Source organism: Pseudonaja textilis, chromosome 2 (genome assembly GCF_049901715.1).
Source record: "Pseudonaja textilis isolate UNSWEBS1 chromosome 2, rPseTex1.2, whole genome shotgun sequence".
Taxonomy (NCBI): Eukaryota; Metazoa; Chordata; class Lepidosauria; order Squamata; family Elapidae; genus Pseudonaja; species Pseudonaja textilis.
The window spans coordinates 8,177,924-8,204,512 of record NC_141991.1 but is presented as its reverse complement, the minus strand read 5'-3'; the positions used below and the strand labels follow the sequence as shown (position 1 = coordinate 8,204,512).

The 26,589-nt window shown below is 43.1% G+C and overlaps 1 protein-coding gene and 1 long non-coding RNA gene across 2 annotated transcripts; one reads left to right on the top strand and one right to left on the bottom strand.

Moving 5' to 3' along the window:
* Window positions 1-2,282: 2,282 nt before the first annotated feature.
* Window positions 2,283-26,522, bottom strand: LOC113451023 (uncharacterized). The gene is made up of 9 exons (XM_087927650.1): window positions 25,246-26,522; window positions 24,101-24,221; window positions 23,872-23,954; window positions 22,341-22,467; window positions 18,401-19,972; window positions 10,698-11,149; window positions 7,827-7,940; window positions 6,870-6,996; window positions 2,283-5,938 (listed from the first exon to the last, which is right to left on the bottom strand). Exons 1-9 carry the CDS (start codon window positions 25,660-25,662, stop codon window positions 4,344-4,346), a joined length of 4,608 nt encoding a protein of 1,535 aa, XP_087783776.1. The 5' UTR covers window positions 25,663-26,522; the 3' UTR covers window positions 2,283-4,343.
* LOC148126658 (uncharacterized) lies at window positions 14,962-15,379 on the top strand. The gene is made up of 2 exons (XR_015742486.1): window positions 14,962-15,242; window positions 15,331-15,379. It is a non-coding gene; the product is annotated as an uncharacterized LOC148126658 (long non-coding RNA).
* Window positions 26,523-26,589: the final 67 nt, after the last annotated feature.

Sequence of the window (26,589 nt, the reverse complement as noted above, 5' to 3'; positions counted from 1 at the left end):
GATTCGCGCCAAAAAAATGGGCGTTAGTGACTCTCTACAGCGCTGTGCTGTGATTCCTACTGGCCCGAAATTCAAATGACACCCGTTTGAATTTCGCGCCAAATGCAGAGCGGCTGCGGCTCGCAGCGCTTCACTTTCCCCGTAGCGTGGCTAACAAGCGGCTACAGACGCTTCTAACTATTTGACTCAGACCGCTTTCTCTGGCTGCGGATCTGCGTTTGCTCTTTTTGATCGCTCGTTTCGCTAGCTGACCGCTCTCTCTGGCTGCGGATCAGCGTTCCCCTGTTGCCAACCGATCGCTCTCTCTGGGCTGTAGATCGGTGGCTAGTGACTCAGCGGTTGCAAGGTGCTTCTGGTAGCCATCCCATCCTCGTCGCCAGTGTTAAGTTTGAGCAATGAGAGGCTGAACCAGAGCATGAGTGCAACAGTACTTTATTTACAAATAAAGGGCTGACCGTGCTTGCCAAAGCCTGGAACTGGCTCGCAGCAATCAGCAGCCAGTTGGACCCCGCAGCCTGCTTTTATAGCTGGCTGCTGGGGAGAACTGACCAATGGGAATGGGGGAAATAACGCCCACACAAGTGAGTGGACCTGAGTGAGAACTCCTTGAGTCCTCAGGACATAACACTTTCCCTTTGAGCTGATGTGATAGCCACTCACTCCCCCCCCCCACCCCAGAAATGTTCACTATGGTCAGAAGATAACAAAGGGAAATCACAAGATTTCTGCAACTAGTAAACAGCAGAGAGCACACACAGAAAGCCACTTATTAAGTGCAAGCTTTGTTAAGTCCCTGGAGGGAAAGAGAAACTTCTCCACAATGAACTTAAGGTTAGGACCTGGCCCCTTGCCAGCAAGTGGTGCACTATGAAGGAAAATGAATAGAGCTACTTGTCTAACCAGCCATTTTTCAGATGTTAATTAAAAATGGTATGTCACTCTTGGGACACTCAAAGCGTAACCTTGGAGCAGGAGACTCTGAAGTCAAATCCTGCCTTAGCCCTGAAACCCAATCACTCACTCTCAGCCCAACCCACCTCACAGGGTGGTTGTGTGGATAAATAAGAGGGGAAAGGTATGTTGGATATGTTCATCTCCTTGAATTATTTGTAAAAATAGTCAAGGCAGGATACAAATTATAACAATAAAAAAATCCCATTAATCAGCAGCAACTCTTGGAAAGTGAAATTGACAGCATTTGGTGGCTCTAAGCTGAGAAGGCAAATGTGGGGTGGGAGATAATATTCCCTTCTTGGCTCTGAAAACAATGTTTATTTTTTTATCACATCCTGCGTAATAAGCTTTCTAATTTTCTGTCTTAAAGGGTCCAACTCAAGTCCATTTCAATTTGCTAAAACTGAAAATACCAAGTGTTTTTGTAATATACTTATTAAAAGTTTTAAAAATAGAAACTGACTTAGAACGGTGTAGAAAGTTAGCACCCATCCCTCTCTTTGAAGAATGGAATATTATAGGAACTATTAGAAAGGAAGAATATATTCCCCTGGATGAAAAAAAGGAGAAAGCCGCTCCCTGCCCCCACCTTCAGCTCCAGGGTGATGGGATTAAGACATGGCCCTCAGGACATAATAGGATTAACCCTTTACCCGTCTCACCACATGGTACCTGGGAAGATTGCATCACCCAGCAAGGTTCAACCAAACCTGGGACTCAGGACAGCCTATAAAATTACCCCAGCATAGCCCCATGGGCCTCTCTCACCCATTCACTCATTTCCCCAGGACTTCAGACCACGTGGTCCTCTGAACCATTAAACCATCTTTCCAAGTAGCCTCCATGTTTCCAGTCTCTTTCTCCCCACTTGGAACTGAACCCACAGGGATATTTCTTCCAACAACAGAAAAAGGGGAGAAATAACAGAAAAAGCTCAAAGTGTGGTAAGAAAATAGAAGTAGGAAAAAAGAAATATGTACATATATAAAAACATTCTTCACAGGTTGTAAGTACAATTATATTGTCACCTTTATCTCCAAGTTACAGCATGATGCTCTTCTTTCCATATATCTATCTGTCTAATCAACAAAACCATAAATCACAAACTCATTTTTAATTTTTGTACGCACATTTTTTTTAGTCCATAAGTGGTTTCCAGTGTTTTTGTTTCATCTTTTACTGCACTGAGCTTTTCTATATTCAGTTTTCCAGTTCCAACTATAACTGATTTTTGGTTTGGATTTTTTTTTTCCTACACAACATCAGCAACTAGATGCCCTGAGGCTTTAATGTAGCGATTCTTCAAAGAAAGCTCTTTCTACATTCCATGCATTTATAAGATTTCACTCCTGTGTGAATCATTTATTAATTCATTCCTCATTTGTATTATAGTTGACCATCTCTCAAAACATGACACTGATACAATAACATTCTACAATTTTTAAAAATTCAACATTTAAGGCTAGGAAAAAGGATTCAATATTGTAAGGAATGCAGCAACCTCGCTGGTTCAAGTTTTTTGAGATTCCCCAAATCTGTTGACATAGCCATGTTGTTTTGAGGGACTTCCAGGATATCAAGGATGGGTGCTAGGGAAGAGAAGGCCCATCTCCTCGGTCCTGCCACATGTAATTTCTTAAGAGAGGACCTTGCAACATACATCTTCTGCCAGATCTGATAGGATAGGCAGATATATACTCAGGAAGGGGCCCCTAGTGTAACCCAGCTTCGTGCCCTGAAGGCCTTTAAAGATCATTACGGTACATTATGTAACCTAACATATGCTGCTATAGGGGTCCACATAACTGCCCACATCGTATCTTGTATCAACCAATGCTTCTAGATGCTGAAGGTCAGCTCCGTGTAGAACACATTACAGTAGTTCATCTGGGCATGAGTGACCGTAAGCAGAGCTTCCTGATCCAGAAATGGCCACAATGGGCACACAATACAATAAGCTGTTCAGAGGTTCTCTTAGCCAAGGCTGCCACCTGCGCTTCGAATACAAGTCATGATTCTGAAAAGAACCCCTTGGTTGTGTAGAGTTTTTCAGCAATTAACATTAGTCTTGGAATTTAACAGTATTAATATGGTTTCTCATTTGTGTGCGTTGTTTGCTTGCAAATAGGAGTAGTTTATAATTAAGTTTTTTCTACAATTTACACAATCTTCAGTTCCTGTCTGTGTCTGAAATCTTTAGTGGAAATTAACACAACTCTTCAGATTGAAATGCATTTTAAATGCTATAAATGTAGGCAATTTCTGTTTCATATAGGTTTTTTTTAAGGTAAAACCAAAGAAGCCATCTGTTTTCTGAATTCCTTAATCTTTTTGTCGACTGTTGATTGCCCAGGATAGATGACACTGAGAAATCACAGAACAAATTCATTTATACAATTTGGAAAACGGTAGAATCAGTGGGGGAATCATAGTTTGAATAATGTCAATTGATTATAAAAACATACAATTGAATGGTTTGAAATGTTATAATGGGAAATAGAATTTCTCTTTTTAACATTTCAACCCCAGGGAGATCCCCTCAGAAGTCCTGCATGAACCTCCCTCCTTAAGGAAAATAAAATAAAATACTACTAAAATAAAATGAGAAAGTGCAAAAAGCAACTAAGATGATTAAGGGCCTCGAGACAAAAATATATGGTTACAGGAATTGGGAATGGCCAGTCTTGAGAAAAGCGGGACATGATAGCAGTATTCCAATATTTGAGGGGTTGCCACACAGAAGAGGGGGTCAACTTATTTTCAAAAGCACCAGAAGGCAGGACAAGAAACAATGGATGGAAACTAATCAAGGAGAGAAGCAACCTGAAATGAAGGAGAAATGTCCTAACATTGCCTTCAGAAGTTGTCACTGGAAGTTTTTAAGACAAGACTCATCTATCTAAATGGAATAAGGTCCCCTACTTGAGCAGGGGATTGGACTAGAAGAAAGATCTGCAAGATCCCTTCCAACTCTATTCTGATTGAAATTGAGAAAATATACCTCTTCACCTCCTTCAGCTACATAGTTTTCTGGTGTTCCATCTTCCACAGCTGATTATCATGACCATTTTCTAGATTTATTTGACCACAGACCAAGCAGTCAAGCCCTACTGAGGTAACCAGCTGTATGTTCTCCGTATCTCACAAATAAAGTACGTGCAAAAAGTATGAGAGACAATGGTGCATTTTACTGATACACCAATTCTCCTGTACATTTCCATAACTCCCCAGTACGATCATACTATTGTAAGGCCACCGATCCATCTTCAGCTCTTACCCCATGCGAGCACTTAGGTATTTTCTTGTGGGAATCTCATTCCATGGATTTATATATTTTTTCCTGTATGAATCTTTTTATGAGAACTAAGCAGTTTTCAATGAAGCTTGTTCTACATTCCATTTTCTCCTGCGTGGATCTCTTTATAAGATGTAAAGATGTTGTAGTCATTAAAGTCTTTTTCACACTCAACTGATTTATATGGTCCCTCCCTTGTGTGGATACTTTGTTGGCAAATAAGGTCTCTGTTGACAATCAAGGTCTTTTCCCATTCTAGGCATTTATATGGGTTATCCCCTGTGTGGGTTCTTAGGTGGCGGGTAAGGTCTCTCTGATCGAAATAGCTCTTTCCACACTCCATGCATGTATGTGGTCTCTCCCCTGTGTGGATCCTTTTATGAGAATGAAGCTGTCTTTTCTTAGCAAAGCTCTTTTCACATTCAGTACATTTATATGGTTTCTCCCCTGTGTGGATTCTTTCATGATCAGTAAGATTTCCTTTCTGAGTGAACTGCTTTCCACATGCCATACATTTATATGGTCTCTCACCAGTGTGGATTCTTTTATGGGAATTAAGTTGTCCTTTCTGAGCAAAGCTCTTTCCACATTCCAGGCATTTATATGGTTTATCTCCCGTGTGGATCCTTTGGTGGCGAGTCAGATCTTTATTGTCGAAAAAGCTCTTTCCACACTCCAGGCATTTATATGGTCTTTCCCCTGTGTGGATCTTTTGGTGGCGAGCCAGATTACAGTTTGTACTGAAGCCCTTTCCACACTCTGGGCATTTGTAAGGTTTCTCCCCTGTGTGAACCCATTGATGAGAATTAAGTTGTCCTTTCTGAGTAAAGCTCTTTCCACAGTCAGGGCATTTATAGAGACTCTCCCCTGTGTGCGTCCTTTGATGGGTAATGAGATCTCTATTCTCAATGAATCGCTTTCCACACTCCCTGCAAGTATATGTTTTCTCCCCTGTATGGATCCTGTGATGACGAATCAGATGGCCATTTGTTCTGAAGACTTTTCCACATTCAGTGCATTTATAAGGTTTTTCCCCTGTGTGGATCCTTTCATGACAAGTAAGATGTCCTTTGCGAGTAAATCCCTTTCCACACTCTAGGCATTTATATGGTCTTTCGCCTGTGTGGATCCTTTTATGATGAGTAAGCATTCCATCCTGACAAAAGCTTTTTCCACACTCCATGAATTTATAAGTTCTTTCCCCCTTGTGGATCCTCTGATGGTGATTAAAAATACTGTGGATAGTGAAGCTCTTTCCAGACTTCATACACAGTTTCATGTCTCTGCTCAGATTGAAATCCTTACCAACTTTTATAAATGGATGTGATTTGTATTTCTTATACAGTTTCTTAAGTAAAGTAAGAGAGAAAAAATTATTGATGTATTTTCCATAATTTATAAAGCCTTTAGACTGACTTCTGCTATACTCAGACAAATCAAACTTATTTTCCTCCCTTTTGCTGGATTTTCCCTTTTTCTTCCCTTTCTGACCTTGTTGGGTCAGGAAACCATGGATTTCAACAGGAAGAGAAGTGGAGGAACTGTCCCCCATGTCTTCTGACTGTCTTCTCTCTTGAGTTTTTGGAGCTCCTTCATAGTCAAACATTATTTCTTCTACCTCAAGATTTGTTGTTTGCAGTGGCATTGATCTCACCTGCTTGTCGTTCTCATTCTCCAGCCCGTCACCTGCTTGGAAAAAGAAAGAAGTCCCCATTAGAGTTTAGAATGGTTAAGGAGGGGAATCTACCCATCTCAAAAGCATGCCTATTCATTTTCCAAGCTTGGCATCATTTGTCTCACTAAAGAGATATTGGGCCAAATTGTTATCTAAGGTGGGTACTTCTGCCAAGGCCTTTGCTCTCCATTAGAATAAGTGATGTGATGATGGCCTTGGGCAAAATTGTCTCTGAAGACCCAGTTCGTGATCACTTTTTCATGATCTAGTGAGGAATAGAATAACAGAATTGAAAGGGACCTTGGAGGTCTTCTAGTCCAACCCCCTGCTCAGGCAAGAAACCCTATACTATTTCAGACAAATGACTGTCCAATCTCTTCTTAAAAACTTCCAGTGTTGGAGCATTTACAACTTCTGGAGGCAAATTGTTCCACCGATTAATTGTTCTAACTATCAGGAAAATTTTTCTTAGTTCTAATTCTTTCTTAGGTTTTTTTTTTCTTTTCTTGATTAGTTTTTATCCATTGCTTCTTGTCTTGCCCTCAGTTGCTTTGGAGAATAGTCTGACTTCCTCTTCTTTGTGGCAAACCCTAAGATATTGGAACACAGATAGCATGTCACCCCTAGTCCTTCTTTTCAATAAATTAGACATACCCAATTCCAGCAACCATTATTTGTTATGTTTTAGCTTCCAGTCCCCTAATCATCTTTGTTGCTCTTCTCTACATTCTTTCTACAGTCTTAACATCTTTTTTACATCATGATGACCAAAACTGGACGCAGTATTCCAAGTGTGGCCTTACCAAAGCATTATAAAGTGGTATTAACACTTCACATGAGTCATGATCACCTTAAGCAACTGAGTGCAGGGATATTCCCCTGTTTACCTTCCTCTGAAAAATCCTTCCCCAACGAATGGAATGCAGAGAAAAGAAAGAGTCTTACTCAGAGCAGCCATATTCCTAGAAACCTCCAGCAGGACTTCACTGCATAAGGCCCTCTCTCTGGGATCCAACAGTGCCCACTCCTCCTCTGTGAAGTCCACAGCCACCTCTTCAAAGAAATTAGACCCCTAGAAAGAGAATGTTCCTTACCAGTCAATCCTAGAAAAGACCTTGTAAGTTTCTCTTACTGCACAAAATGGAAAACAGAGCGTTGTAAGGCACCAAACAGACATCTTATAGGAGAGGTATATGCACATATAGTAGTCTGTGGGGCTTGGAAAACTTTCTTATGTCAGGCTGATGTCTAACTTCACAAATTATGGCTTACGTGCATCCAAGCTGCCGAATGGCAACATAGCCCCCATTGTGGAACCGCCTAGTGGCCCAGAATAACCCAGCATGGAGATTTGGAGGAGTAGTATCCACTGATCTGACCTCACTTGACTTAGAGAGCAAATTCAAAATTTGTTAGAAAATGGAACATATCCACGTGGAATTTCTTCCCCGGCTTAATTCAAAAGGTTGGATATAATCCTGGAAATTCCAAGTCGTTTGACTAACAATCTGGTTGTTGCAGCCACTTAGCATTGACTTTTACATGGGAAATCTGCTCTTCATACGATTGATTTTTAAGTGGATATGCTAATACATTTCTGAAGCAGATTTGATGCCATTCCTAGCCTTTCAAATCAAGGATTTCATTTTTAACTGGTTTTCAGTAATACTTTCAACAAATAAATTACATTTCCTAATACAAGCCTTTCAGTCTGTGAATTATCTCTCGTTTGTATCTCCAAAATGATTAGAAAGCTGAATGTAAGTGACTCATTGGCTCATTCGGGGGTGGGGCAAAACACAATGTGTTCAAATGCACACAAATTCAGTATTTGGAGGAAAAAGCAACTTGTGAATGGAGGAAACTTGAACTCTATTGCTTTCAGAGGAAACCTACACTTACCTGGCAAGTTGGCCAGAGTTGGATCCTCCTGAAAAATAACTCTTGAGAAGGACTGGATCTATCTTCTCTTTCCTGGAGCTCTGTTGAGATCTCCCTTGTTAACAGCTCCTGCATCTAAAAGAACAGCCTTGTTTATGATCCACTTTCAGAAGACCATAACCATGTTCGCCCACCAGCCTTACCTTCTGTCTCCCCATCTATATGTGAAATTAAGTGAATCACTGTAATTGTTAAGTTAGAGACATGGTTGTTAAGTGAATCTGGCCTCCCCATTGACTTTACTTGTCAGGAGATCACAAAAGGTGATCACATGGCCCGGGGATGCTGGAAACAGTCATAAATGTGAACCAATTCCCAACTGTCTGAATTTTAATTATATGATCACAGGGAGGCTGCAACAGTCATAATTTGAAAAATGGTCACAAGTCACTTTTTAGGGTGCTGCTGTAATTTTGAACAGTGACTGAATGGTTCTAAGTTGAGCTCTCCCTATATTAAGGAAAGCTGGATTGGAAGAAATGATTTTTAAAGTGCAGGAAGAAACATCAGTAATTTGTGCTATGCTGATGACATTAATCTGATAGCTGAAAACGAAAAGGATCTACAAGCCCTAACAATAAAATAGCAGAGTGGAAAACTGGACTAAAATTATATATAAAGAGGACCAAATAGAACATAGATTACAGAATAAAATAAATATAAAATAAAATAAATAAATTATGGAAATTAATGTAACTTATTCATAAATTTATAAATACAATAAATAAAATAGAATAAAATAAACAATAGGTACAGTAACCAGCCATAGAATTGTCAATGGACATATCAAAGTGGTGGAGAGGTTCTCTTAATAAAAAATATAGCAAAGATTAATACTTGGTAGAGGAGCTATGAAGTCCTTGGAAAAGATACTTACAACCATCAACTCTATACCTAAAAAAATCACAATTGTGCAAGCCATGATCTTCCCTATGATACTCCCTGTAAGTGAAAGGTAAAGCAATACAGGAAGACTACCAGTACTTGACTTTTGACTTTTGGTACCAGAATTTTCCCGAGTATATCATGGACAGTCAATTAAACAAACCGATGGATCATTAAACAAATCACCCCAGAGTTCTCAATAGGGGCACACATAACCAGGCTCAAATTACCCTATTTCAGATTCATTATGCAAAAATCAAGCTCTTGGGAGAAAGTTATAATCCTAGGAAAAGGTGGAAGGAAAAAGAATAAGAGCATGACCAGCAGCAAGGTAGATGGATTCAGTTGAGGTGGTGACGATTCAGTTCAGGTGAGAGACCTGAAATAGCAATTTAGGGGTGTATTGTTATGAAGAAGATCTATCTATGGGGTTGCTAGAGTTGAAAACCACTCGATGACACAAAATCAGTGAAGCTCTTTATCAGTGGGGGATCTATTTCCCCTTTCAGTTTTGTTTCCTTTTGCATTTTGTGATGAGTAAAGCTTGATTTAACAGATAACAGATAATCAGAGTTGGAAGGGACCTTGTAGGTCATCTAGTCCAACCCCCCACCCAAGCGGGAAACCCTACACCATTTCTGACAAATGGCAGTCTAATCTCTTCTTGAAAGCCTCCAGTGATGGCGCTCCCACAACTTCCAAGGGCAACTTCTGTTCCATTGGTTGATTGTTCTCACAGAAAGTTTCTCCTTATTTCCAGGTTAAATCTCTCCTTGTTCAGTTTCCATCCATTATTCCTTGTCTGGCCTTTGGATGCTTTAGAAAATAGCTTGAGCCCTTCCTCCTCTCTGTGGCAGCCCCTCAAATATTGGAAGACTGCTATCATGTCTCCCCTGATCCTTCCCTTCACTAGACTAGCCATGCCGAGTTCAAAATTTAGACCTGTCTGCAACTGCACCGAGGCATCAACGCATATCTATGCTTCGAAGGGGTTGAGGAGTAAATGTAAGTTGTAGATGGTTGCAGACGGACCTCCCAATGAAACCCACTGCCTCTCTTGTACTCTGCTCGGCATCGAAGGCTGCCAAAGACCTGCGCATGCTCCCTTGAGAACGTTGAAAAAGTCGCCCCTAGTCCAGTAGACCTCAAATCTCAACTATATTGTGTGGAAATGTACAGTATATCTTGCATGCCAGATTGGTTGATCCGGCTTCCTGGGCTTTGTTCCGGCAAGCAAAGTTAATGGGGGAAAGCCAGATTCACTGCATGGTTCATTTAACAACTGCAGTGATTCGCTTCACAACCGTGGCAAAAAAAAGGTTGTAAAATTGAATGCGACTCGCTTAACAACCACCTAGAAATTCTGCACTCAATTGTGATCCTAAGTCAAGGAGTCCCAAGGAGACCTCTTGGATTCAGGATTCGAGTCTACATCCCTGGTCTGGAAACCTTCCATTTCTGGCCATACAGTCAGAGCTCAAGAAGCTTCTTGGATGAGAAGCAAAATGTCTTCAAAAGAAAAAAAAAACAGCAAGTCCAGTAGCCTCTTGAAAAAAAATCACCTTTGGGACAACCATGACCTGGATAACTGAGAATCTCCATAGGCATCTAACTGGAGAAATCATTTATCAGCCTTTTTGTAGTAGTCTGGACAAAAAAAGCAGGACAGTAAATACCAGCTCTATTTTTAAGCCACACTAATAGGATCTTGCAATTCTATATCTATCATCCTCTCTTTTTACTCACTGGAAAAAGAGGAAGGATTTTTATGATTTTTTTTCCCCCTCATCCACCTCCCAGAGTCATATTTTGGGGTCCAAGATATATTTTATATTGTGGCTGCCCAGTCTGCCTCTTCCAGAGTTATTATTCCCACCGTGTTATCACGCCATTCCAACAAGGCAAGTTCTCTACATGTGTTTTCTCTGCAACTGGCAAGTGCCTCACCTGCCGCCCCTTTCCGGGCTCCGGGGCGGCTGCGGGGCCGAGGAGGCAGCCTTCGGCCAGGGCCACCGCCTGGGCGCAGCTCTCCGCCCCGCACTCCCTCAGCCAGCCCGACAGCTCCGGGGGCAGCAGGGCCAGCAGCTGCTCCAGCACCACCAGGTCCAGCATCTCGGCTTTGCTGCTCCGCTCGGGCCGCAGCCACCCCCGGCACAGCCGGTGCAGGCGGCTGCAAAGCGCCCGGGGCCCCTCGGCCTCCCGGGAGGCGCAGCTGCGGAAGCGCCAGCGCTCAGCCTCGGAGCTGCGGGGACCCTCGGGGAGGCCGCTCGGGGCGCCGCTTCCCCCGCCGGACTCCTCGCCGCCGCCGCCGCTCCCCGCCTGAAGGGGAGACTCCATTCGGTCTCCGGCTTCAGCGCAGCCCCGATGAGGTAAAACTCCCTCAGAGGCCGCCGCCTTCGGTCAAGGCGGACCCCACGAACTCGTCACCCTTTCCCGAGGAGAGAAGAAAGGGGGGCTCCGCTCCCTCAGGGCTTCTAAGGCGGAGAAGGGGAGCAGCAAATCATTCCCGCCATTATTCCACCCGCCCTCCTATTCCCACAGAATTTCGGTCAGAGAGTGATGCATCCTAGAAGGAAAACGTTATAACCCCCCCTCCTCCTCCTCCTCCTCACTCTTCCTCGTTTCCTGCACTTGCCTAGAGCGTCTCCCAATGGAACCCACCGCTTCTCCTCTGTCCCGGCTCGGTCTCGAAGGCTGTCGGAGATCTGCGCGTGCGCCCAATGTTGAAACGCTCTCCCAGAGTCCGGTTGGTGGGGAGGTTGGGAAAGGATGGGAAATGGAATCCGGGGTGGGAATTCAATTTTTTTTTATTGCCGGTTCTGTGGGCGTGGCTTGGTGGGCGTGGCAAGGGAAGGTATACAGTAAAATCTCCAGTCAAGAGGTGATATTTGCTGGTTCTCCGAACTACTCAAAATAAGACTTGTGGACTTCAACTCCCAGAATGCTGGCTGGAGAATTCTGGGAGTTGAAGTCCACAAGACTTAAAGTTGCCAAGTTTGGGGACCCCTGGTGTGGGGAAAGGCGAAGATGCTGGGGATGATGGGTGCCAATAAAGGAGAATATTTATCGCTTGGGGTTGACGTGAGGGGTCCTTGGTGCTCCCTGAGCTTGTTTTCTTGCAGACGTTTCATTACCTAACTAGGTAACATCATCAGTGCTAGTAAGGAATGTGGCTTGCTGTCAAGTTTATATTCTGGTGTCTTGCCTGTTTGTGTGGATGGAGGTGGAAACTACCAAAGAGCCATCAGTAACCAAAGAATCTGTTAAAACTACTCCCACCCACACAGACAGGCAAGACACACTGAGTACAAACCCCACTAGCAGCACTGATGATGTTACCTAGCTGAGTAATGAAACATCTGCAAGAAAACAAGCAAGCTCAGATAACCCCCAAGGATACCTCATGATGGGTACCATGGATGAGCAGGGCTGAAATGAGCAGCCTTGGATGGAAACTGGTTTGATTGTTGCTTCGGGGCACCTTTTCCCATGCAATCCTCTTGGAAATTGGATGCGTTCCTGGGACAGGTGGAAGAAGTGGGCAGGGAGGGAGATCCGATGGAGGACTCTGGAAATGAGAGAGATGGAAAGAGCCCCAGGGCTCTTAAATATAGTAGATTTATCTATTATGAAGTAAATAAGTATTATTAAATAAATAAGCAAATATAGAATACAGGTAGTCCTTGATTTACAATTGTTTAGCAACTGTTCAAAGTTACGGCACTGAAAATGTGACTTATGACCGTTTTTCAGTTACGACCTTTGCAGCATCCCCATAATCATGTGATCAAAGTTCAAATGCTTGGCCACTGGTTCATATTTTTTGCTGTATCCCAAGATCACGTAATCCCCTTTTACCTTCTAAGAAGCAAAATCAATGGGGAAGCCAGATTCACTTAACAACCGGGATACTAACTTAGTAACTGCAGTGAATCACTTAAGGGTGGCAAGAAAGGTTGTAAAATGGAGCAAAACTCACTTCAATTCCTCACTTAACAACAGATTTTGGGCTTAATTGTAGTTGTAAGTTGTTAGTTGTAAAGTCATGTCTGACACATCGCAACCCCATGGAAAATTGGGCCTTCCTATGCAGGCCTTCCTATCCTACACCATCTTCTGGAGTCCATTTAAGCTCATGCTGACTGCTTCAGTGACGTTCTCTGTCGTCCCCTTCTTCTTTTGCCTTCAATCTTTCCAAGCATTAGGCTCTTCTCCAGTGAGTCCTTCCTTCTCATTAGGTGGCCAAAGTATTTGAGTTTCAACTTCAGGATCTGGCCTTCTAAAGAGCAGTCAGGGTGGATCTCCTCTAGGACTGACCGGTTTGATCGCCTTGCAGTCCAAGGGACTCGCAGGAGTCTTCTCCAGCACCAGAGTTCAAAGGCCTCAATTCTTTGGCGCTCAGCCTTCCTTATGGTCCAACTTTCATACGTTGCAACTGGGAAAATCATAGCCTTGACTATATGCACTTTTGTTGGCAGGGTGATGTGTCTGCTCTTTAGTATGCTAAAAAGTTCATAAGCTGAGGACTACCTATACAGAATAACAGCATTGGAAGGGACCCTAGAGGTTTTCTAATCCAGCCCCCTGCTCAAGTAGGAGACTGCCCAGAGTTGCTGGGAATCAGACAGCACGTGTTTAATTAGTTAATATATTTAGTCACATATCATGCAGTAGACACAACATTAAGAATGATGTATTTGAGAGGAAGAAGAGGCAATATTTCACACGTACTTTGTCCCTATAGGATGGCTTTTTAGTTTAAAATGGCCTTGCACCCCAGTCTTCCTCTTAGTATCTTCTCCTAACTTCCATGAACAATCTTGCCTTTCTTAGTGTTTTATGGCCAAGCTGACCAGGTTTATTGCTTCGGTTCCTAGGAAGAAAAGGGATGAAGGTTTTGAAAAAAACTATTCAGATACTGGCAATAGTTTTCTCTGAACAACTTTATGGAAGCAAAAGTTGAAGAAGCAGGATAGAAATAATATTGTTGCTTTTCAATTTTGATATTGGAGAGGGTTCTTGAAAGAAAACCAACGTATGGATCACCGGAAGAAATCAATCCACTGGATTATTTAATTTGCATGCAATTTATCTTACTGATGTATCAACTCTGGGTGGCTTACAATACCTACTTGGGGCATAAAATGACCAGGTTTCATCGTGTTTGAGGAAAAGTGTTCAGACTGAACTCCACTGATAAATCCGCAAGACACTGAATGATGGAAGGAAAATGAGGAATAATAACAGGGAAGCCTTGGCCTCCCCAGAGTGGCAGTTGTGAGAGGAAGGAAGGTAGATGGCTTTTATTACAGCAGGAAGGAATACACCATCGGGAGACCTAAAGAAGCAGGTATTCTGGACAAGTTTTGTCTGGGTGATTGGTAACAGTTGGCCCTCCTTTAATCAACCAACAATGATTTATTGCAGAATTCTACTTGTTGCAGAATACCTTATGCAACCAGACTTGAAATTCTAGACCCAGAAGACCTAGAACTACGCTGCCTTCGGTCCAGAGGTGGGTATTCAGCAGGTTCTGACCAGTTCTGGAGAACCGGTAGCGGAAATTTTGAGTCGTTTGGAGAACCAGCAAATACCCATCTCTGACTGGAGATTTTACAGTATCCTTCCCCTGCCACGCCCACCAAGCCACGGCCACAGAACCGGTAGTAAAAAAAAATTGAATCCCACCACTGCTTCGGTCCGATCTAAGTACAGTATATAAAATCATACATTGCAATGTCTTACCTGTCAATGAATACTTCAGCTTCAACCATAACAACACAAGAGCACATAATAGATACAAACTCACAGTTAACTGCACCAAACTTGATTGCAGGAAATACAACTTCAGCAAGAGAGTGGTCAATGTCTGGAATACTCTACCCGACTCTGTGGTTTCTTCCCCAAACCCCAAAAACTTTAACCTTAATACTGTCAACTGACCTCACCCCTTTCCTAAGAGGTCTGTAGGGGGCGTGCATAAGCGCACCAATGTGCCTACGGTCCCTGTCCTATTGTTTCTTTTATTTTTCTTATATGTATTCATGTATTTATAACTATGTTTATATTTATACCTATTATCTTGTAAGCAATTGACAAATCAAATCAAATAAAAATAAATAAATAAAAAATAAATTTATGTGATGGAGCAGTTCAAACAGCAGTAGTTTCCACAGCTGAATTCAGACGTATTGTTTAAACTTCTCAGTCTAGCATTGCTTTGCCCCAGACAAGTATGAGAAAAAGTTTCAGGCAATAAACACACAGAATAAAAATCTGAAATAATTTATTCAACAAAGCAAGTATACATTTTTTGCTGCACATTATAATGTAGATAAGTTACAGATAAGGGAATAAAATAATTAGTTATATTCAGGAAAGGAGTATGTCCAAGAAAGACAATACAAAGCCAAATATGGACTCGTTTAATAAAAATGCAGTTAAAAACACTATATGTCATCATTTTATTTGTATGTATATGTATGTATGTATGTATGTATGTATGTATATATATGTGTGTGTGTGTGTGTGTGTGTGTGTATGTATGTATGTATATATGTATATATATATATTCTCAGAGATTTTCATGGGTACAGGTATGCAGGTCTTGGCATGTTCGGGTCTTTTCCCGTGTAAGGTTGAGAGCATCTTGGCAACGTTTTGACGAGGTCCCACTTGCCATCTTCAGGCTGGTGCTTTTGGCTTCATGTGTGTGCAAGCAAAGTGTGATCGGAGCTGCCGTCTCCCCACCAGTATATATAGAGTTACTCCGAGAAGCACAAAGGCGAAGACACAAGCCTGAAGATGATGAATGAGACTTCATCGAAACGTCACCTAGATACTTCCAATTTTGTGCAGGAGAAAACCCGAATAACCAAAGATCCATATGTATGTATGTATGTATGTATGTATGTATGTATATCGCACGTGTGTGTGTGTGTGTGTGTGTGTGTCTGTGAATGATATTTATAAATAATATTTACACACACACCAGGAACAGAAGTGCCTCATTGCAGATAGAAGTACATCCTAGAGAGACAGGAAATGAATTACAAAACAATGGAGATGAATGCTACAGAAGAATAAAGCTGCATACAAGGTGGACATAACACCTGTAATGTCTTCTTCTTTTCATATTAACAACAAACATTGTACAAACAAGTATACATATAACAAGAATAAAGGTAAATCCTAGAGCGGCAGGAAGTGCATCATAGAACAGTGGAGATGAATGCTACAGAAGAATAAAGCTGCATACAAGGCGGACATAACACCTGTAACATCTTCCCCTTTTCATATTAACAACAAACAACGCTGTAGAAGTATACATATAACAAGAACTAAAGGTAAATCCTAGAGTGGCAGGAAATGTGTCACAGAACAATGGAGATGAATGCTAGAGAGGAATAAAGCTGCATACAAAGTGGACATAACACCTGTAACAGTCTCCTGCCCCATCTCTAACTAGTGCTGTTCCTGTTCAACTAGAACAAGGTTGTCCAAGTGCCAGAAATTACCAATTGGGTTTTAATCTTACCTGAGGTTTTGAGGAAATCAATTAGTCAGTCTGTTTATCCAGAATCTTCCACATGTCAGGATTCCTTGCTAAAATAAAGCAAGGTCATACACACACTTGAAAATAAATCAGGAAGCCTGTAATTGTGGAGTCTGCCTGGCAAGAACAAAGAATGCTTATCTACAGGAAATTTGCATGTGTAAATCTTGTAACAATCCTGGCTAATCTGAAAGCTGATAAAAGTAACATGAGTTAAGAGAACTTGCAGACCTCAGCTAATAGATAGGAACAGAGATGCCCTGCAGCAAATCAAATGTGTGTTAGATAACTCCTTGCGCATTCATTAGCCAAGACTTAGGAATAAGGATAGCTTGAGACCAATAGAACAAATGGTAGAATTATTACTAAAATGTTTATTAGAGGATATTTCTTATTATCTCGCTTTGTCCCATCTTGTCCATTAGTGAAAAGGTATAAAACTTACTCAATCCTTTGTTCTTGGCTCTTGGCATTTTGATCAGGAGCCTTTTTCCTTGGAGTATACTCCAACAAAAGCAATCAGAAAACCTGCACCTCATGTCTGGTGTCCATCATTGGCTTTCGGCACCAGGCTCAGACCCGAATTGGGGACAACTTGTTGTATTTATGATTATTATAGTGTCCGGGGTCATGTGATCACCTTTTGCAACCTTCTGACAAGCAAAGTCAATAAGGAAGCCAGATTTCAATTAAAAACTGAGCTATTAACTTAACAAGTGCAATGATTCGCTTAACAACTGTGTCAAGAAAGGTCTTAAAATGGGGCAAGACTCACTTAACAATTGTCTTTCTTAGCGATGGAAATTTTGGGCTCAATTGTAGTCATACGCCCAGGATTCCCAGTGTGGGAATACAGTCATATAAGAAAGAAGGGAGGGGAAAGTGGGGAGAAACACCCGAAGAGAAAAAACAAAAGGAAAATCTCCTTTCTCTTGCAATCCAAATCCCTAACCCAAGGGTCTTCCAACTTGGCAGGTTTAAGACTTGTGGACTTCAACTCCCAGAATTCCTGAGCTAACGTGACAGGAGGAAGAATTGTGGGAGTTGAAGTCCGCAAGTCTTAAAGCTGCCAAGTTTGAAGAGCCTGCCGTAATCAATGCACCTGATTTTCAACTGCCCTAAACAGAGGATACACCAGGTCATGTTCAAGAAATCATCGAATTCCATCATGGAATTTGGAAAGTCTATAAAGGTAGTCCTTACAGTTACTACAGCACTGAAAAAGCGACTCATGACCGTTTTTTCACACTTACCTTTATAGCACCCACTTGATCATGTGATCAAAATTGAGACGCTTGGCAACTGACTCCTACTTATGACCGTTGCTGTGTCCCAAGGTCATATGACCACCTTTTGCAACCTTCTGACAAGCAAAGTCAGTGGGGAAACTAGATTCAGTCACCAGCCGGGTTACTAACTTATCAAGGGGTCACTTACCCACTGCCTAAGAAAGGTCGCAAAGTGGGGCAAAACTCACTTGACAAATGTCTCACTTAACAACAGAAATTCTGGTCTCAACTGCAGTCCTAAGTCAAAGGCTACCTGTACATCACCGGGAACAAAATAATTTGGGCCATGCAGTTTGGAATTCATTTATCTTGGTTATATTGTTAAATATAAATTGCCTTAAGGTAACTCTCAAAAAAGCGTTAACATAAGACTTTTTTTAGCCCGGACGAATGGCTAAAAAAAATTATTTTTAAAAATTGCACATATCTTTTACAACTCTTTCTACAGCTCAGTGGACCTGCACTGGGCTGTGGCATGTCAGAAACCGGGCTGAGCAAACCAGCCCCATCTGCAGGATGTAGGCAGCACACGAAACCACACCCACTCTGGTCCGAGGAAAAACCTCTCCCCACGGAACCAGTCCCTGGTGCCCAAATGGTTGGGGGCCACTGCTATAGCTTGGTGGTTCTTCCTCTTCTTTTTCTTCCCTCTACTGGGGTACACTTCCATCATATTTAGTTCCAAAACTCCTTTAGCCATCAATTGTGACAACCAAGATGCACAGGGATAATCCCATTAAAAGACTTCCTGTTCCTCGTATCTGGGCATGCCTGGAGTGTAAGCGGAGTGAGAGGAAAATTCCCTTAGGCTACCTCAGGCTTCCTCTCACCTATTTCTATGTCTGGTTCAGTTATAGGGCAAGGCAATTGCTCTATCAAATCTGTCCTCGTGTGAATGTATGTTTCCTCACCAGCATGGATTCTTTGATGGTAGTTAACGGCACTGCTACTGCTGAAGCTCTTTCCACACGCCGTGCATTTATAGGGTTTCTCCCCCGTGTGAAATCTTTGATGGGAAATCAGTTGCCCTTTCTGAATAAAGCTCTTTCCACACTCTGCGCATTTATAGGGTTTCTCCCCAGTGTGGATTCTTCGATGGTAGGCAATGGCACTCTTGCTACTGAGGGTCTTCCCGCACTCCGTGCAGGTATAGAGTTTCTCACCTGTATGGACCCTTTGGTGGGAAAGAAGTTGTCCGTTCTGAATAAAGCTCCTCCCACACACTGTGCATTTATACGGTTTCTCACCCGTGTGTTTCCTCTGATGGCGAGAAAGGCCACTGTTATAGTTAAAACTCTTTCCGCACTCCGTGCATTTGTACGGTTTCTGCCTTGTGTGGATCCTTTGATGGGACGTAAGATTATTGCTTCTACTGAAGCTCTTTCCACATTCCATACACTTGTATGGTTTTTCACCTGTGTGGATCCTCTGATGGGAAATGAGTTGTCCTTTCTTAATGAAGGTCTTCTCACATGCCATGCATTTATAAGGTTTCTCTCCGGTGTGGATTTTTTGATGGCAAATCAGGGCACTATTCCGAGGGAAGCTCTTTCCACACTCTCTGCATTTGTACGGTTTCTCCCCCGTGTGGATCCTTTTATGACAAGTAAGATCTCTGCTTTCAATGTAGCTCTTCCCACAATCCATGCATTTGTATGGTTTTTCACCTGTGTGGACCTTCTGATGGCGAGTCAGATGACCATTTGTTCTGAAGGCCTTTCCACACACTATGCAGTTATATGGTTTCTCCCCTGTGTGGATCCTTCTATGACGAGTAAGATCTCTGTTCTCAATGAATCTCTTTCCGCACTCCAGGCATTTATATGGCTTTTCACCTGTGTGGATCATTTGATGGCGGAGGAGGTTACTGTTTGTACTGAAGCTCTTTCCGCAGTTCATGCATTTACACAGCTTCACCCCTGCGTGAAATTCTTCATGGGAATTAACGTAAGTGCTCAGAGTAAAACTTCTCCCAAATTTTATAAATCTATGTGGTTTGTGTTTCCCGTAGAGTTTTTTGGGTAAACCAAGTGAGAAGAAAGTATTAACATTTCTTCCATATTGTCCGCAACCGTACTGTTTCCTTTTAGCCTGGCTTCTACAATATTCATGTAAATTAAACATATTTTCCTCTCCTTGGCCACATCCGGCGTATCTTCCATTTGTGTTTTCTTCTTGAGCTTCCTGGATAAGAAATGGATGGATTTCAAAGGGGAGAGAAGTGGAAGAACTCTCTCCTCCATCTTCTGTGTTGCTTTCCTCTTGGCTTTTTGGACCCCCTTGGTGGCCAAACATCACTTCTTCCATTTCATACTCAGCTGTTTGCAGGGGTACTAACCATGCCTGCTGGTCGTTCTCATCGTTCTGCCCATAACCTGCTTGTAAAAAAAAAAGGAAAGAGAAGTTCCTGTTAGAATTTAGAAAGGTGAATGGGATCTCCTTATGAATATAATCCAGATTTCAAACTTGGCAACAGCTGTTGGACTATGGTAGGGAAGTAGTTTGGCAATTGTAACTTAAGATACTCTGATGGCATTTTGGGTTACTTTTCCACAGAGGATCACCTATACAACCATGATTTTGTAGGACTCTGGGAGATGATGCAAATCAAGTGATGCCCGAAGCACCGTGACAAAAGAGAAGGGGCTAATCCAGCCAACATAGTAAAAATAAAATTTAGATCCAGTTTGGTCTAGTGGTTAAGGCACCCGACTAGAATCCAGGAGACTGAATTCCAGTCCTGCCTCAGGAATGAAAGTCTGTTCGGTGACTTTGAGCCAGTCACTTTCTCTTGGCCCAATTCATTCACAGGGTGGTGGTTGTAGGGAAAATAGAAGAAGGAAGCAATATTGTGTGTATTCACCGCCTTGAATTGTGTATAAAAATAATAAAGGTGGGAAATAAACAAACAAACGCCCATACTCAGACCTATACACTGGCAATAGCAGTGACTCCTCAATAGTTATCCAATCTTATTGTATCCACAGACTGCAGTCCAGATGGAAGAGATGATAGTAGGAGTATCTTTTATTTAACCCCTTTGAGAAATTGGCAAGCGCCCAGAGGACAATACTGCTCAAAATTAGAGGAAGCTGAGCAAATCGGGATGAGTTGACCAAAGGTTTGTCTTCCTAGCTTATGCGGAATTCTAGTTCTAAAGAGCTGGATACTTCTCTGTACATCTTTGATTCTCCTGTCTACAATGTGGATTCCTCTCTGCTAATGGGAAAGGAAATGCTATGTATAGGATAATGATAAAATGCTATTCTCTTCCAGCTTGGAGAAGGCAGGAATGTGCCCCATCATCAAGAAACTGTCACTCAACCTGGACATTCTGAACAAGTACAGAGAAGTTTCCTACCTCCTTTTTTGGTGGTTAAGGGTTAGGGTGGGGTTGCATCTACTGAAATTTGATTCTGGAGGGGCAGGGTTCGGTTTATCCTGCACTGAACTGGCTTGTAATTTGTGGTTATCATTGAATGTTGTTCCTTGATGTGCAGCTGTGCCTGTTATCCCCCCTCTTGGAAAAGGGCGCTGCGTTCAGCCACTTATGCCTTTGTCACTGAGCAGCCAATGTTCTCTCGATGGGTCTGCTCTTGAAGATCCATTTTTATTAAGGGCCACTTGATTCATATAGTAAAATACCAGAAAGATCTATATGAAATAACTAAGAACAATTGCCCCGAGTATTATTTCATTAATGTAACAGAAAAAAGTAACCTGTGACATGAAAAGAGCTAAATAAAATACGGGAGAAATAGGTGTTCTTATTTGTAGTTTCCTCTGGATTCACAGATTCACACAGGTCCTTTTCTTGGCCAATGGAGAAATATTGTGTCTTCTTCTTGGGTGGTTTTTCCTCTCTGTTGGCCTTGCCAAAAGACTCTGGACATCCTGGCCGTTTCCCATCCAAGAACAAACCACATCAAATCATGTCACGCCCCTGTTGGAATCTGATTCAGAGGGGGAGGTGGAACAGCTGACAGGGAGTGGGAGTGCGGCTCCGTTGGCTGTGGAAGAAACTGGGGAAGGGCAAAGTCTGGCTGGGCAGAGTAGGGGAGAGAGGTAGAGCAAGGGAGAGGGAATTCAGAGGAAGACCCAAGCCCATCACCTCTTCATCCTAAGGCATGCAGGGAGGAACAGAGAAGGGAGCAACATGAGTTGTATGGCTTACGGGGGAGGAAAGGGCCCTGATTCCCTTCATTAGCTGCAGTTGGAACACAGAGTTTAAAAAGGGAAGCTGCGCACAGTAAGTTGTTGTGAGCAAACGTGAATTTATCTGGTATCATCATGGCTTATCTGTGTTCCTGGCATCTTCCCAACTGTGTGAGTTTTGCCGTGCTTTCAAGTCTGAAAGTCCTTCTCCTGCCCTGTCGAATTAATTACTGCAGTTTGGTTTGTTTGGATTTTTAGTTACAGTCTGTATATACCTTGTTTTGGACTGATTTTTCTCCAGTTAAAGGCTGTTCCTGCGAGAGTTTTTCTCTAGCTGAAGGTAACCTGGACATTGGGGGCAAAGTTGGAGATAATAAAGGGACTCTTCTTCCTTGTTTGACTGTGTTGCCTTTGTGCCATGCCCTGGGTCATCACAGATCCTGTTTAATTTTTGGAGATTAGGAAAGTGGTAATTCATGTAGTGGTCTGGTAGGAGTCTGCACCACCCTAGACCGATGCATATAAATATGTTCCCTGACTTCCTATTCCTAAAAATCTCTAATGAATGGAGCAAAGGGGGGGGGGTCTTACCCAGAGGGGCTATATTCAGAAATATCTCTAGCATGACCTCCCTCCACAAGGCTTTTTGGCTCCAATTGAGTTGCGCCCATTCCTCCGGCGTGAAGTCCACAGCCACTTCCTCAAAGGATATGAAGCCCTAAAAGAGGAAGATAATATCATTCACCAGAGAATCTCGGGAACAACTTAAGTGCAGGGTTTTTTTTCACTTGGGAAATCTGTACTTCATGTTATTGATTTTTAAGTGAATATTCTTCTGTATTTCTGTAACTGGTTATGCTTTTCTTATTGATTCAATTTTATTTTATTTTATTTTAACATAAACTCACAGAATTAAAGTAGATGTTTTAGTCCAACACCTTTCCAGAGTTTATTATGTAGATTCTCAGTCATCCGGGTCATGGCAGGCATCATCAATCCACAACAAAGTCCTCCCAAAAGGCTCCACACCTATGTGGACCACTCAGGTAACCCCGATGACACAGATAAACCTCCCGGTGACCTCAACAACTCTTTGAAAGAATGCAAATGACCAGGCTGATTGGAAAGATGGTTTCTTGATGGACAGGACCACATAGGTTTGAGGTCCAGGGCAGATGAACACATAGAGGAGAGAGAGAGGTATTTATACCCTCTCTTGGGCTTTGCCCTTAAGCTTCCTGTTCCTGCGCAAGAAATGTATTCTATTGGTTTTCAGACTCCCAGAGGGCTATGCGGGGGGCATAGCTGAGGTTGTCTGAGATAAGTTTGGTTGAACCTTGCTGGGTGATGCAATGAAGAGGTTTGGTTGTGCCATGTGGTACCTCTGCTGATAATCCTATTATGTCCAGGAGGGTCATGGCTTAATCCCATCACCCTGGACCTGAAGGTCTAATTGCCTTGTAAGTAGGCTGGCCCAGTCCTGCACAATAAGCCCCAAATATCTGCTGAGTGCAGGGACCTGCCCTTTGTCTTTAAAAACATGTTTCTCCTTTTCTCATCCAGAAAAATATAATATTCTGCCTTTTTTAATATTCCCTAGAATATTTCATTCTTCTAGGAGATGATGCTAACTTTCTGCAAAATCTTCCCAGGCGGCTTCCGACAAGGCAAAGTAAATGAGGGAAGCTGAATTCGCTTAATGATGGTGTAATTCACTTAATAACTGTAGTGATTCACTTAACAACTATGGCAAAAAAGGTAGTAAAATGGAGCAAAACTCCCTTAACCCCTGCTTTGCTTAGTAACCGAAATTTTGAGCTCAACTGTGGTCATAAGACGAGGAAGTTACCTCATGACTTGTATTAACTTGCCTCAGGTAAAAAGGGGGCGGGGGAAAAAGAACATTAATTTCTCCCAACAATAAATTGCATTTATTACAATACCAGCCTCTTGACTTGTACATTTTCTTTTTGTAGCTCAGCAACAGTCCTGAAGGATAGACTAAACTGAATATGACTCAATGGGTCACTGGAGCGTGGCCTCCGCGCCGTCTTTGGCTGACGAACAGGTTGTGCACTGAGCCCCGTACCAAACAGTCCCCTGTTGGGATTCATCCGCCTACCTGAGTTGGTGGCAGACATGCTACTTCTGCTCCATCACAAACAGGTACCATTTCATAGGTTTCCATTGATGTTCTTCCCTGCCCTGTTAGAGAGAGAAAGGGGAGGGAAAACAGATTGTTGTACGGTTGTGTGAATAAGGTCTGGGAATGCACAATAAAGGCCTAGAATTTTATTGCCAAAGCAGCTCACGAATAAGAGCTTGGGCATTCAGAAGATACCTTCACTTACATGGGGAAGTGAGCTGAGGTGGGTCTTCTTGTGGGATCCTCCAGAAAAGCTCCCGAGAAGGACTGGGTTGATCTCTTCCCTGGGAGTCTGCTGAGATCTCCTCCATGAACAGTTCCTGTATCTAAAAAAAAACCAACCTGGTTTATTACCCACTTTCTGATGACCATGACTACAATAGCTTCCTTGCTTTGCCTTCTACCCAAACCCAAATCCATCTTTGTATTTGGCGATTTCTACGCCTCTTTTGATTATTTGCTCTTTTTATTCTTTTTTTATTTTTACCAGATCTTCCTCTACTTTTGTTTCTTTATTAAATTTGTTTCCTGCCCATCTCATCACAACTCTGGGTGGCTTATTTTTGCTCTTATTTTTTTCCCCAAAGATGTAGCCCTTTCTTTCATTGTGGTTTCAATGTCTGTTTAGAGTCCCGACAGCACAATGGTTAGAATGCAGTATTGCAGGCTGACTCTGCTCACTGCCAGGAGTTTGATCCTGACTGACTCTGTTTTCCATCCTTCCAAGGTCAGTAAAGCAAAGACCCAGATTGTTGGAGGCAATATGCTGACATTGTAAACAGCTCAGAGCACTCCAAAGCACTACGGGGCGGTATATTTGTCTAAGTGCTATTAGTATATGTTCCATCTGTAGTATTTTGACTTAAATTTAAGGACGCTTGGTTTTTTTGTTGCCTTTTGCAATGGGGAGACCACTGGCCTGGCAGTTAAAGCACAGCGGCCTTGTAATGCTTTTGTAGGGAAGGCACATATCCTAAGCCTATTAAAATTGAAGTTGGAGGGCAACTCAAGCAATGTATTCCATCCAGTCTCTAACTACCCATTCAGTTTAAAAGTTCAGTTTTACCTATTCTTTCCAAATATGTAGGCTACGTTCCATTTTAAGCACCAAACAATAGCATTCATGTCTCATTTGGTATCATTTTTTTCACTGTCTGACAATTCTTTCGACTAATTTGCATCTGTGCAATGTACCTATGCTTTTTTCCTTCTTTTGTATTATAAAAAAGAAAAGGAACCTAGGAGAATAGTTCCAGAAAAGATGGACAAGGCCTTTAAATAATTTAGGAATTCAGGTCATTGCTTGTCATATTATCATCTTAGAAAGGTCCCGGGATGGAAGTCTCTCACCTGTCCCTTTGCCAGCTCCTCGGGGGCTGCGGGGCCGAGCAGGAAGCCTTCGGCCAGGGCCACCGCCTGGGCGCAGCTCTCTGCCCCGCACTCCCTCAGCCAGCCCGACAGCTCCGGGGGCAGCAGGGCCAGCAGCTGCTCCAGCACCACCAGGTCCAGCATCTCGGCTTTGCTGCTCCGCTCGGGCTGCAGCCACCCCCGGCACAGCCGGTGCAGGCGGCTGCAAAGGGCCCGGGGCCCCTCAGCCTCCCAGTAGCGGCAGCTGCGGAAGCGCCAGCGCTCAGCCTCGGAGCTGCAGGGACCCTCGGAGATGCTTCTTGGGCTGCCACTTCCCCGAAAGTCCCCTCTGCTTCCAGACCAAATGACAGGCTCCCAGTTTTGGGCGGCTCCTCTCCCTGAAGACCAGAGGAATTCCATTCTACCTAGTCAAGTCACTTCTCCACAAAGTTGACTTTCAATCCATCAATCAGAATAGAGCTGGAAGGGACCCTGGAGGTCTTCTAGTCTGACCCACCCCCAGCCCTGCTCAATACCCTATGCCATTTCAGAGAGGTGGCTGCCCAGTCTTTTCTTAAAAGCCTCTTAAAAAGCCACAACTTCCTAAGGCAAAGCTGTTCCACTGGTTCATCGTCCTCCCTCTTAGGAAGTTCCTCCTTTAATTCCACTTCGATTAAATAACAGTCCAACGATCTTAGGATAGCCTCATAAATATTGATCTCTGTTGATTTGTTTTCCTGGGAGACATCCCAGGCAAGATCCCGTGCCTTCCTCTTCCAAATTCAAAGGGCAAAAACAACAACCACCACCAAGAACTGCAATCCACACGCCAATTTGTCTCCCGTCTGAGCAACGCGTCCTATGCAGAAGTCCCACTTCCCCGAGGGACCCTCCAGGATCAGGAAACGGGACCCTTGCGGAACCGAGGACGCGGGCGCTTTCCACTCTCTCCGGATCGCTGCAGGTACCAAGATCCACCCGGGGATCTGCAGGATAGCCAAGGAGGAGGATGTCAGTCTCTGGTGCGGGGCTTCTCCGTCTATTTTCAACGCTGGGGCGGGGTGGTGGTGGCAAAAGGATCCTTCTCCCAACACTCAGCAGCCCCTTCCCAGCCTTCCTGGTTCAGCCCGTTTTTGGAGGGTGGGAATTTGCAATTCGGCTTCCTCGCTTTTTTTTTCTTTTCCTTTTTGCTGGTGAAAACAACAAGCCGCTCCCCGGCCTCCCGCGGCCGCCCTCTTTGTCTGCAAGCGCCTCTGCATGAGGGCGAGAGAGTGCTCTTCCTAGAGAGGCAAGGGCTTTTTTTTTTTTTAAATGCGATCCTCACTTCCAGGCCTCCCGCTCAAGCTT